Below are 11,140 nucleotides of genomic sequence, written 5' to 3' on the forward strand. Positions count from 1 at the left end.
GGGCTTCGAAGGAGTGTCGCTTAGCTGTGGGTGGGGCGAGGTTATGACCGAAGGGGAGATCTGGGCGGGGCTGGGTCCGGCTCCCGGGAGGGGTGGAGTCTGGGCTACCGGGGGAGGAGAGGTTGTACACCTGTACGCTGAAGTCTCCGTTCCCGTGCGCGTACCTTGGTGGGGGGTCTCCGCAGGATTCCCAAAAGAGGATAGACAGCCTTTTGGAGCTCTTTGCGAAAGAGAGACTAAAAAACGCTTGATAGGGCCTTAAATACAGGTTTTGCATTTCCTCGCGGTCGCCCCTCAGTGTGGGCCCTCCGCCGGTGGAAGATCGTCCGTGGGGGCGACCGCCACGAGCATGCGCATGGGCACTGCGGCGGGCGGGTGCAGAGACCTGGTGCGGGGACGCGGGGCGGCGCGAAGCGGTGCTCTCTGCCGCCCCGCGCCCCCATGTACGCCTTTTACTCTCTGCTCATCTACATCTTCTACAGTCTTTTCCGCAGGGATGGCGGTGCTGCGGCGGTCTCGGACCCCGGGGACCCCACCCAGGTGAGCGGAGTGGGCCTGCATCACGGTTGGTTACCACCATCATTCTGAGATCTGGCCAAGGCTGACCTGTGCAGCTTAAGTCCTTAGGCACTGGCTCTGGGAAATCGGGGTGTTCAGAGACCAGTATTATCTCTGTATATAGCTTGTGGGGTCAAAGACCCCAACCCCAACCCCTTGGCCCATTTCATAAGCGAAAGAGTCGCACATGCTGCCAGCACCCTCACTTGCGCCCCATGTTCTCTTCCCAGAAAAGCGGCGGCCAACCTAGGGGTCGTCGCCGTCCGGATCAATTCACATCAGAACTGTGGACCGAGCTGAACAGCCTGGCCGGTAGGTGCATGCCAGGAGCTGCTGGGAAAAGGGTCTGGGGGATCCCTGCAGCTGGAGTACTGTAACCTCACCGAGAGGGAAGGAGGCTTCCCCTCCATCTAGTGATGCAGAATGCCTTTTCCTTCCTCACTTGCCTCGAAGGCTGCTCCGAATCTGAAGATGGCCAGAAAGGAGCGGAGGGTGGAGCAGCTGAGGTGTCGCTGGAAGAGGCACTCATGCGCCTTGCTGAGTTCCTCTCCGTCCAGTTGGGGGCAGAAGAGAGCTGCGGGACGACTCCTGACCTGGGCAAGGTGAGCAATGCCATCTTCAGCAATTATTCCTTTCCCCAGCCTCTGTGGTCCTCACATCCCCAACTCCTCTGCTTTGGTTCTTACTTCCTTCACAGCCTGGTGAAGTCCCCCCACTGTTGACAGTAACAAGTCAGCTCTTGGCCCTTCTGGCATGGACACGGAGCCCCCGGGGGAGGCAGGCCCTGCTCCAGGGGACTCAGCCAACCTGCCCAGTGCAACCCTCCACTCTAGATGGTCTGTAAAGAGTATAACCATTAGTGGAAGGAGCAGGGTCTATCGGAACTGGCTCTGCTCTCTATGCCAGACGTTTTCTTACTTGTAACTGGGCTCATCCCTCCCCAGGCTCTCTGTCTCAAGAAGAAAGCTCTCAGTCCACTCCCATCCTGGATGAGGTACCAAGGGATGAGACCCAGGAGCATCAGCCTCCCCAGTTGGAAGAGGAGCAGAGAGTTTGGCAGCGGCTGGAACAGCTCATTCTCGGACAGGTAAGGAAGTCAGGGATGTCAGGGGCTGGGTGAGTGTGAGAGCCCAAAGGGGATTCTGTCGTGTCCCCGACTCCTCCACAGCTGGAAGAACTGAGACAGCAGCTGGAGCAGCAGGAAGAAGAGCTGAGTAGACTTCGTCTGGGAGTGGTGAGGCTTTGGTGTGGGCACAGGGAATAGTTGAATAGTCATCAGGTGGGTCCTGATGATGTCCCTCTCTGTCAGGGGGTGACAGACTCAGAGAAAAGAGTTCAGCACCTCACATTGGAGAATGAAGCACTGAAACAGAGCTTGAGCCTTACTCGAGACCTCCTGCTACACTGGGTGCCTGGACCGCTCACCAGACCTCCCCAGGTACTCTGCCATTTTGAGGCTATGCTATAGTGTCTGCAGTCCAGGTTCCCGTACACCAGGTACCCAGCAACAGTACCTGAACTTCCTCAGGAATTTCGTGTTTGCTTTAGTGGAGGCCATCTCTATGAACAAAGTCTTTGCAGGGAAGCCCCATCAAGTGAGGCTGGTTTGTCTTGGAAATTATCCCCTGCCCCCATTTTTGGACTCCTAGTAACCTCAGGAAAACACAGAGCAAAGAGCCTGGGTCAGGGAGCCTTGCATGGAGTTGGGTACTGTGGACTGAGCCATTCTTGTTCTGGCCTGAATCTGTGGGATGGAACTATAGGATACTCTTTCCTGAGTTTGCACTTGGCTCTATGGCCCATCTGGTTCCCACTCTCTACAGGAGGAGGCAGGAGCACTGTTGGAGCTGCAGGGCCAGCTTCAAGAGGCCCAGGACACCACAGAAGCTCTCCGGGTCCAGGTGGGCTAGGGGACCTAGGGATAAGGAGGGATGGGAAACTGGGAGGGGAAGTCTGGGGCAGGACCTGGTGCCTGTTTCCTCAGTGACAGAAGTGGGCTTGGGAGGGACAGCTGGGGGTACAGGAGCTGCAGCTGCAGGGCCTTCGAGGGGCCCTCCAGCAGCTTCAGCAGGAGACAGAACAGAACTGCAGACAGGAGCTGCAGCAAGTTCACGGACAGCTGGCAGGTAATGGCTGAGAAGGTGGTTTCTGGGAAACCTCTGCAATCCGCTGTTTTTCCTCTCAACGGCCTTCCTCCTCTAGGACTTCGGGCACGGATGGCCAGCCTCCGTCAGGGCTGTGGGGACCTCCGAGGACTGGTCAGCACCTTTACCCAGAGCTGTCAGGGCTCTCTGAGTGAGGCTCAGGGCCAGGTTAGGATCCCTCCCCTCCTAGTACCTTTTCTATAAGCAGTCTGTTCACTGTCCATCCCAGGGGAGCCTCTGTTATTGTTTCCCTTACTGTCCTTCAGGAGCTGCCTGTACCAGTGGGCCAGTTGTTGACACTTGGATCAGAATAATTTCTGAGTAACCCAAAGTGTCCTGATTTCTTTCTTTCTTTTTTCTATTTTTGGAGGTAGGGGAATTGATACAGATTTTCTCTGTGTAGCCCCGATGTCCTGGAACTCACTCTGTAGACCAAGCTGGTCTCAAACTCAGAGATCCACTTGCCTCTGCCTCCCAAGTGCTGGGATGAAAGTATGCACCGTCCCCACCTGGCTGTGTCCTCATTTCTGTACTGTGAAAACTGACAATTGCTGGGCAGCCCAGAAGGACAAATGATTCCTAGATTCTGTTTCAGACCCACTGAATGATGACCTCAGGTCCACATCCACTGACAATTGTACACCCCTACAAACGATCCTTTTGCTTTCAGCACCCCACTTTACTGGGACACCTGTACACCTTTCTTCATTTTCCTCACAGGTTTCCTGGGCCCTTGGGGCTCTGTCAGCTGGAAAGGCTAAGACTCAGCTCCCAGAAGGGCACCAAGCACCCCCAACTGGATGCTCAGGGCGGCTTTTGGAACTCAAGGGTGAGATTGTCTTTGGAAGTGAAGCCCCAGTGACTACAGGTTAGAAGAACTCTCTCTGTTTCAGGGCTGTGGAGGCAATGTGTCGATGTGGTCCCCAATGCAGGAAATATTCGTGTTCTGTGTCGGCTGAGACCAGCTGAAGGGAAACCTTCCAGCCTGGTGAGCGTGGAGCCCGGACAAGGGGGAAGCATCACCACGTGCTACCGAGGACGCCAGCATCGCTTTCGCCTGGACTGGGTCTTTCCTCAAGATGCCAGCCAGGAGGAGGTGACAGCTACCATTGCATCTGTCCCGACCCTTCCTTAGAGTCCCATGAGTCCAGAAGAGGCCCATTCCCTCTTCCATGCCTGTCTGAATACCTAGATGGTGGGAGGCCGGACTCCATCAGGGAAGGGAGCCACTGAAAGTTCTTGGAAGCAGGATTGGCTGCCCAGCTGAGGGCTAAGGAAAGTGAACCTGTCCAAGTGAGTTACTGCTCCTGGGGGACTGGCTACAGAGCACTGATGGTACCCCAGTGGTGAAGACAGGGCTACGATCATATGGGTGCTAGCTTGGAACCTCTTTTGCCCAGGCTTCGGCACATCTGGGAAGACAGAGCCTCTACTTGCTTTGCGACCCTACCACAGGTTATGTGGGAGCCCCAGTGCTCCCCCCCTACCCTGCCCTGATCCTACTCTCCCCTTTTTTCTGGCCAGACACCAGTGGAAAAGCAGTCTACCCAACTTGTTTCATACATGGTCTCCACTTGCACATACACTGTGCTGCTGGAGCTTCTGTGACTCAGATGTGGGCTCAGAGCTGATAAGGGATTAGGTAAGGGACAGAGCAGGCAGTGAAGACCCAGACTACCTGCTGCTCTCACAGACGGTATACTGTAGTGTCTAACAGAGAGACTCGCTGCTGACTGATGTCCCACCTGCCTCTGTCTTTCTTCTACTCACCCTGGCATCATCTCCCACCCCAAACTGCAGCCACACACAGCTCCCTAGACTTTCCTGCAGTGCTTTGGGGAGCCCGCACTGGGTGAGCGATCCAACAAGCTGGACCAAACGAAGCATCTCACCTGTAGTTTCCATTTTGTACTACCTAGTCCTGAAGCTTTTATCCTCACTCCGCTAATTCCAGACATTATTTATAGGATCGTCAATCAGAAGTGACAGCCAGCCAGTGTCTAAAGACCTTCTCCTATGAGAGTTGGCTGTGTAGTTACTCAAAAGACTTATTGTCTCCACCATAGTTCTGTCCAACAAGTTGAACGTTTCAGCCCCACGTCTTCCTCAGCTTTGTTCCTGAGCCTGGTTTCTGCAGTCCTTCCTGGTCATTATCTCCTATACCCACAGAGGTCCTTCTTGTTTGTTTGTTTTTAAGATAGGGTCTCGCTGTATATCTCTGGCTGGCCTGGAGCTAGCTATGTAGACAGCCTGGTCTCAAGCTCAGAGGTCTGCCTGCCCCTGCTTCTCGAGGGTTGGAATTAAAGGCATGCACCACTCCTCCCTATTTAGGTTTATTATTTTCCCGCCTACTACTCAGGTTCCCAGCATGCATTTCTATTAGTTGCCATAGACAGGAATGACTCAGAAAAAAACATAGAAAGGATGATACTGAGCTGGAGAGATGGCTCAGTGGTTAAGAGCACTGTCTACTCTTCCAGAGGTCCTGAGTTCAATTCCCAACAACCACAACATGGTGGTTCACAACCTTCTATAATAAGATCTGATGTCCTCTTTTGGTGTGTCTGAAGACAGCAACAATGTACTTATATATAATAAATAAGTCTTTTTTTAAAAAAAAAGGATGATATAGTACTTGGCTTTTAGTCACCCAACGGGTTAACCTGAAGTCTAGCCCTGGCATCTAAGCTCTTGACCACTGCTCTCCCCCTCCCCCACCTCACCCCGGACTTCCTAACCGGGTCTCTAGGACTCTAAATTGTCCATCAGGCTGTTGTATTTTGTTATGCTTCCACCCCTCCGATCCGATTGGATTGGCAGCCGCTGTCTGAAGGAAGGAGCCACTTCCCAGGGGAGTTAAACTTTGCTCACATTTTGCTGACTGCACTTTACTGCCTTCCAGGTCTTGAGTGAGGAGATAGGAAAGGACTGAGAACATTTCTTCCCCCTGTTTTTCATCCCCAGGTCTTCAGGCAGCTGGAGCCAGCTGTGTTGTCCTGCCTCCAGGGGTACAGTGTCTGCGTGTTCACCTATGGTCAGACTGGGACAGGGAAAACCTACAGCATGGAGGTAGGTTGGAGCTTGCACTTGGGAGGGAGGAGGGGAGACTCGGGCTTTGTATGAGAGTCCAATGTGGCACTGCACACTGTCCTCAGGGCCCACCTGAGGATCCTGGCATAGCGCCTAGGGCACTGCAGTTGCTGTTCCGGGAGATGGGGACTGGAGGGCACCACCATGTGACCCTCAGCATGGTGGAGATCTACAACGAGGCAGTCAGGTCAGGGATCCGTGGGCGGCTTTCTCCTTGCCCCTGGCCGTTTCTGCAGGCACCTTTAAAACCCATAGAACTAAACCCACTCTCTCTCACCAGGGACCTCCTAGCTACGGGGCCTCCAGAGCGCCTGGTAGTCAGGCAGGGACCTGCAGGGCAGGGGGGAATTCAAGTGGCCGGCCTCACACACTGGGACGTACCTAACCTGGAAACCCTGCACCAGGTACAGCTGCCCTCCAGGGCCCCTGTCTGCTCCCACCTAGGGGCAGGGACTATATATATATATACCAGGTTAGCCTTGATGCTCTGCTCTCCAGATGCTGAGTCTGGGGAGAAGCAACCGGGCTACAGCAGCCACTGTCATGAACCAGCACAGCTCACGCTCCCACGCCCTAATTACGCTGACTTTACGTGCAGCTTCTCCCCCTCGGGCCCAGGGTATCACAGGTACCACTGGTTGTGCTTAAGTCCTGCTGAGTTTCCAGCTCTACGAAGGCTTCCCTCCACATCTGGTTCATTTGCCCTGCAGGCACACTGCACCTGGTGGATCTGGCAGGATCTGAACGGGTGTGGAAAGCAGGGGTAGCCAGCCCGGTACAGAGAGACCCGAATGGCGCCCGGCGTCTGCGTGAGGCCCAGGCAATCAACCGCTCCTTGCTGGCACTAGGAGGAGTGATGGCCGCGCTTCGAGCTCGGAGGCCTCATGTGCCCTTTCGTGACTCACAGCTTACGCGCCTTTTACAGCCGGCGCTTGGCGAGGGCACCACTGCAGTTTTATTGCTGCAGGTGGGTCCCTGGGCTAGTGCATGCCTGGGTGCTGCCACCCGGGACTGTGAATGAGTTCCCTTCTCTTGTAGATCTCCACAAGGGCGGAAGATCTCGGGGAGACCATCTGCTCACTGAAGTTCGCCCAGCGAGTGGGTCAAGTGGAACTGGGGCCTGCCCGGCGCCGTAGAACCCCACGCTCTGGGACCCCTTCTTCTCTCAGTACTGACACCCCTCTCACTGGAACTTCCTGCACCCCTACACCATCTCCTGGCAGCCCTCCCAGTCCCAGCCCCAACAGCTGTTCTGGCTTGACTCTTGAACCTCCAGGGGACCTGCCTCCTTAGATCTGGGTCAAAGCTCTTGGTACTGGGCTAGAGAACATACCTCTGCTGGCAGAGGCAGCTGTGAATCCTACACCCCATTTCCCAGGTCACCCTTTAAAAGACAAAAACTCTGGGGCCCTGACTGCCCACAACAGAGTCGTGCAGCTTCCCCCTTCCTCTTCTTGATCTGGCCAGAGAATGTTATGCTTTGACGAGGGATTACCTCCGCCCTTCCACCCCCAGCTGAGCCCAGGGCCCTTAGTTGTCTCCTTATCCATTTGCCCTTATCACAGCACACAGCAGGGGAGCCAAGCTGCCGGAACCAGACCCCAGACCAAGTGGTTTCCCAAGTCGCCACCCTGCCCCCAGCATCAGACTTGGAATTAAAACGTTGTAAATTCCTTTACTGTTAATCACTCCCCGACTTCCATTACACCAAAATCATGTATGGTCCAGTCTTTCTTAACCCTTTCCCTGAAAGGTGCTACCTTCCACCCAGGCAGTTGACAGAGGGCAAGACTTCAGATTGGACCCACTTTTGGCTCTCCCTCCCCCAGCCTGGAGCCAGGAAGGCATGGTGACAGCGGGATGGATAGATGGATGGCTTGAGGGCCTGAGAAGGTGGGATCAAGAGGAGGCACTATCTAGGTTGAGCCCTGCTCTCCAGATCTGGTCCCTGTGTGTGAGAGTGTCAAAGGCGCGGTTGGCCAGGCCTTCCTATCTAGCAGAGGCAAAACCCTTTCTGGAGTTACCTAATTAAAGCTGTGGGTTTTCAGCAAGGCTGTGCCTGGTGTTTTGAAGCTGTTGCAGTGGACGTGCTCCTAGCTCTGGTTCATCAAAATGATATTCATGGATGGAAGAGAGAAGTAGCCCTTGTCTGCCCTAAAATATTACATGCTATACCAGGAAAGGAGCCAGCCTGGGGCAGGAGCTGCCAGGTCCCTAGGGTGGCTGACCCACACATCATAGATGCTCTTGTTGGGTGGTACTCCCTGGAAGAGGGAGTCCAGATCACAGAGCAGATCCTGGGACCCTTGGGATTCAGTACCCACGCTCCAGTAGGCTGGGCTGGCTGAAGATGGGCACCGGGGACAAGAGGTAGGGGGTAGCGTGGCCAAGGGCATTACTACATTGGGCGTGTAGATGGGCAAGTAAGAGGTGGGTAGCTGTCCCCACAAGGAAGCTCTGCTCCCCCTCCTGGACATTCCCATGGAATCTGAGGAATCCTGAAGTAAGTGGAGGGGCCAGGAGCCTTGGTCTGAGGAAACGGGAGAAGGCCTGATGACTTCCCCTTGGGAAGTCTCCCCCTCTATTCTTGTGGGCCTGGGAAGGGAGCTGAGGGGCCACAGAGGCTTATCAGAGACGTTAGAGGGTCCAGCGCCTATCCCCTCTTCCCCCTTTGACAAGGTGCTTGCCTGAGCTGGAGTGCTCTGTCCAGCTAGCCTAGGATGCTGGGGCCATGTGGATGCTTTCCCAGGGTCCCCTAGCAGGGACTTGATGCTGAAATCCTCCCTAGATGGTGGTGGGGGACTGGGTGGCCGATAAGGCTGGCCGTGGAGCACATAGGGGCTCAGGTCCTTGGCGAACGCTCTGTGTGTGCCCCGGTTCTGCCATCGACGGCACAGGGCAGTGTTCTGAAGGCGCAGCGCCTCTGCAGGAATCAGGCTCACGTCCACCGCCCAGAAGTTGCCCTTGGCCTGGGGCTTTGCAGGGTCCTTAGGCACCTAGAGAGTGGTTGGCTTGGGTGTGGCTGTTCTACCGAGAGATTCAGGGTTTCCAAGCCCGTACCTCCCCCAGGATTCGATCATTGACCACCCCACCTTACGGAAGCACCGGTTAGAGGAAAGGTTGTGGCGGATGGAGTCCTTCCAGCCCTCATAGTCGTCCCTGAAGAAGGGGAACACTGCCTGGACCTGACGGATAATCTGAAAATAGGCAGTATTTGGCGCGGTGAGGCAGGGATTGAAGTAGTACCCTCTCCCTCTCCTACAGCCGACCCCAGGCCTTCCCTTCTTAGGGGATTAGACTTCTGTGCCTGAGAGCAGAGTGTGTGGGGGTTGTGGGAGAAGAGTCTCAGGTCTGGTCTCACAAGCAAGGATGAGTGGACTAGGCAGAGGCCAAGTGTGAGCCTACAGTAAGTGGGTACAGGTCTGGGAAGTGGTGCCCCAAAGCACGAGGGACTCTCTCACCTGAGCCAGTTTCAGTCTGCGGAAGGGTGCGGCCTGAATTACCAAGGCGATCATGGCCAAGTAAGTGTAGGGGGGCTTGTCATGCCGTAGGTATCTCTTCTTCCTCCTCTTGGGGGTCTTCGAAAGAGACTCTGCTTCTGGAGGCCTCAGCTGAGAGTTGTCGAGAGGCCCCATACAAGGGATGTAGCCCTGGGCCAGAGCCTGGACCAACTGGGGGCTCAGGGTAGTCGGACTGTAAGTTGAGGCCAGGTCCCAGCCCGAGGCCATGCTGGGACAGGGAGGCCAGGCTCTTTCTTTATCATTCTGATGAAAGGGGGAGGGGTGAGAGAAAGAGGCTGTGGGGGAGGGGAACATGTGTGGGCAGCCACAATTAGCAGGTTTCAGTTAATCTTGGAGGGAAGGGCAGAAAAGATTCCAGTAGGGACTTTTGGTGGCCTTTGAAATCAGTCTCCACTCTCAAGTTGCCTTTGGGTGCCTGGGTATCCCCTATAACCTGGAAGGAAAAGCCCTTGAAAGAAGTCTACCCCAGGGTAATGTATCTGCCTGGGTTGGTCTCTAACTCCCATTTAACAGAGGGGAAATGACTTCTCCAGCCAAACTACCCAGAGAGGGATGGGGAATTCCCAGGAGTTCAAGACAAAGCAGTCAAAAGAAGTCAAGCCCTAGGTGGGGAGTCTGCCCAGAACTTAATGAGGTAGGGGGCATACAGACTGACAGACTTTCTAGACCAAAAAGGAATAGAGTCTGTCCCCAGAAACAAGAGGAGGATACAGAGACCTGGTCACTGTCTGTGTTCTAAACTTTACCCAAGTTCTCCTGGCTACTACAATGGGCAGGTTTGTATTGAGAATCTGAATCAGGGCACAGACGGCAGAGATTGGTGTTAGAGTCAACAATCCAAGACCGTCGGCACTAAAAACTTTTGAGAAGGGGTTGGGGATTTAGCTCAGTGGTAGAGTGCTTGCCTAGCAAGCGCAAGGCCCTGGGTTCGGTCCCCAGCTCCGAGAAAAAAAAAAAAAAAAAACTTTTGAGAATTCACCTTTTCCTTGAAGCCCCTCCGGATTATACTATCAAAGGACTGAGACCCTTGCCAAGGAAGGTACAGTCATGAGCGCAGGAGGGAGTGGGGACACACATGGAGGATGAACACAGGGGGACTTCACTTCCTCTGACAGTCCTACCTCTGGCTGGGTTGTGATCTTATCTCAGATTCTTCTTTTTAGCTCTCATCTGTCTTCCCCCGGAATCCTATCACCTCCTGCCCCTCTGCTTTCTATTCACAGGGTCTAGCTGAGAGTTCCTGTGTCTCTCACCTGGTAAATATCCCTGGCCTCAGACCTATTCACTAAATAAGTCATTCTGTCCCGCAAGCCTGAGGTCTCCCTTTCCAGTTTGTCCTTCCTTGCTTCCAGGTAAAGCCTGGCTCCTTAGTCTGATATTCAAGGCTCCTCATCACGGCTGCTTCTCCCTGACCACAGTATCCCAGGGTCCAACTATCAACCAAACTGCTGCCCATTCCCTGGTATTCGCTGCTCCCTCTTTTGACCAAACGCTGCTTCTGCTTTGAAGCATGGACTCCTACCCTTTTATTAAAGAATAGGATAAAGAGCACCCTTCCGGGAACACTTGAACACTTGCCCTTCCCCGCCCCACCCGGGACGTCAAGGTGTTCATTCCACTGAATAGAGCACGAAAAAAAAAAAAAAAAAGTCAACCAATCATCTACCGGAGCTGACCCCGCCTCTGTCAATCTACAGGGGATAGCCCCGCCCTTGCGGAGCCGCTCTGCCCAGCACTCCCACTCAGCACCGCGGCTTCCGCTCGGGACACCTCGGGCCGGAAGTGTCGCGTTGCCATGGCGAGGATGGGCGCGGGGCCCGCCCCCGT

The 11,140-nt window shown here is 54.7% G+C and overlaps 2 protein-coding genes across 10 annotated transcripts; one reads left to right on the forward strand and one right to left on the reverse strand.

The window, feature by feature from the left end:
* The first annotated feature begins 92 nt into the window (after positions 1-92).
* Positions 93-7,843, forward strand: Kifc2 (kinesin family member C2). Of its 8 annotated transcripts, XM_039078824.2 has the most exons (19): positions 93-132; positions 483-540; positions 789-870; positions 1,012-1,160; positions 1,256-1,394; positions 1,503-1,645; positions 1,727-1,792; positions 1,868-1,996; positions 2,382-2,459; positions 2,570-2,684; positions 2,761-2,870; positions 3,423-3,531; positions 3,635-3,798; positions 5,667-5,771; positions 5,858-5,979; positions 6,073-6,196; positions 6,291-6,420; positions 6,503-6,759; positions 6,831-7,843. In XM_039078824.2, exons 4-19 carry the CDS (start codon positions 1,086-1,088, stop codon positions 7,083-7,085), a joined length of 2,121 nt encoding a protein of 706 aa, XP_038934752.1. In that variant the 5' UTR covers positions 93-132; positions 483-540; positions 789-870; positions 1,012-1,085; the 3' UTR covers positions 7,086-7,843. The 8 variants fall into 8 exon arrangements, with proteins under 8 accessions (XP_038934752.1, NP_942047.2, XP_063119383.1 ...); NM_198752.3 differs by lacking the exon at positions 93-132 and having other exon boundaries at positions 404-540; XM_063263313.1 differs by lacking the exons at positions 93-132; positions 6,291-6,420; positions 6,831-7,843 and having other exon boundaries at positions 406-540; positions 6,503-6,698.
* On the reverse strand, positions 7,444-10,941 carry Foxh1 (forkhead box H1). 2 transcript variants are annotated; one of them, XM_008765565.4, is made up of 3 exons: positions 9,296-10,941; positions 8,885-8,989; positions 7,444-8,788 (listed from the first exon to the last, which is right to left on the reverse strand). In XM_008765565.4, exons 1-3 carry the CDS (start codon positions 9,605-9,607, stop codon positions 7,955-7,957), a joined length of 1,251 nt encoding a protein of 416 aa, XP_008763787.1. In that variant the 5' UTR covers positions 9,608-10,941; the 3' UTR covers positions 7,444-7,954. The 2 variants fall into 2 exon arrangements, with proteins under 2 accessions (XP_008763787.1, NP_001123965.1); NM_001130493.1 differs by having other exon boundaries at positions 7,448-8,788; positions 9,254-9,528.
* Positions 10,942-11,140: the final 199 nt, after the last annotated feature.

Source organism: Rattus norvegicus, chromosome 7 (assembly GCF_036323735.1).
Source record: "Rattus norvegicus strain BN/NHsdMcwi chromosome 7, GRCr8, whole genome shotgun sequence".
Lineage (NCBI taxonomy): Eukaryota > Metazoa > Chordata > Mammalia > Rodentia > Muridae > Rattus > Rattus norvegicus.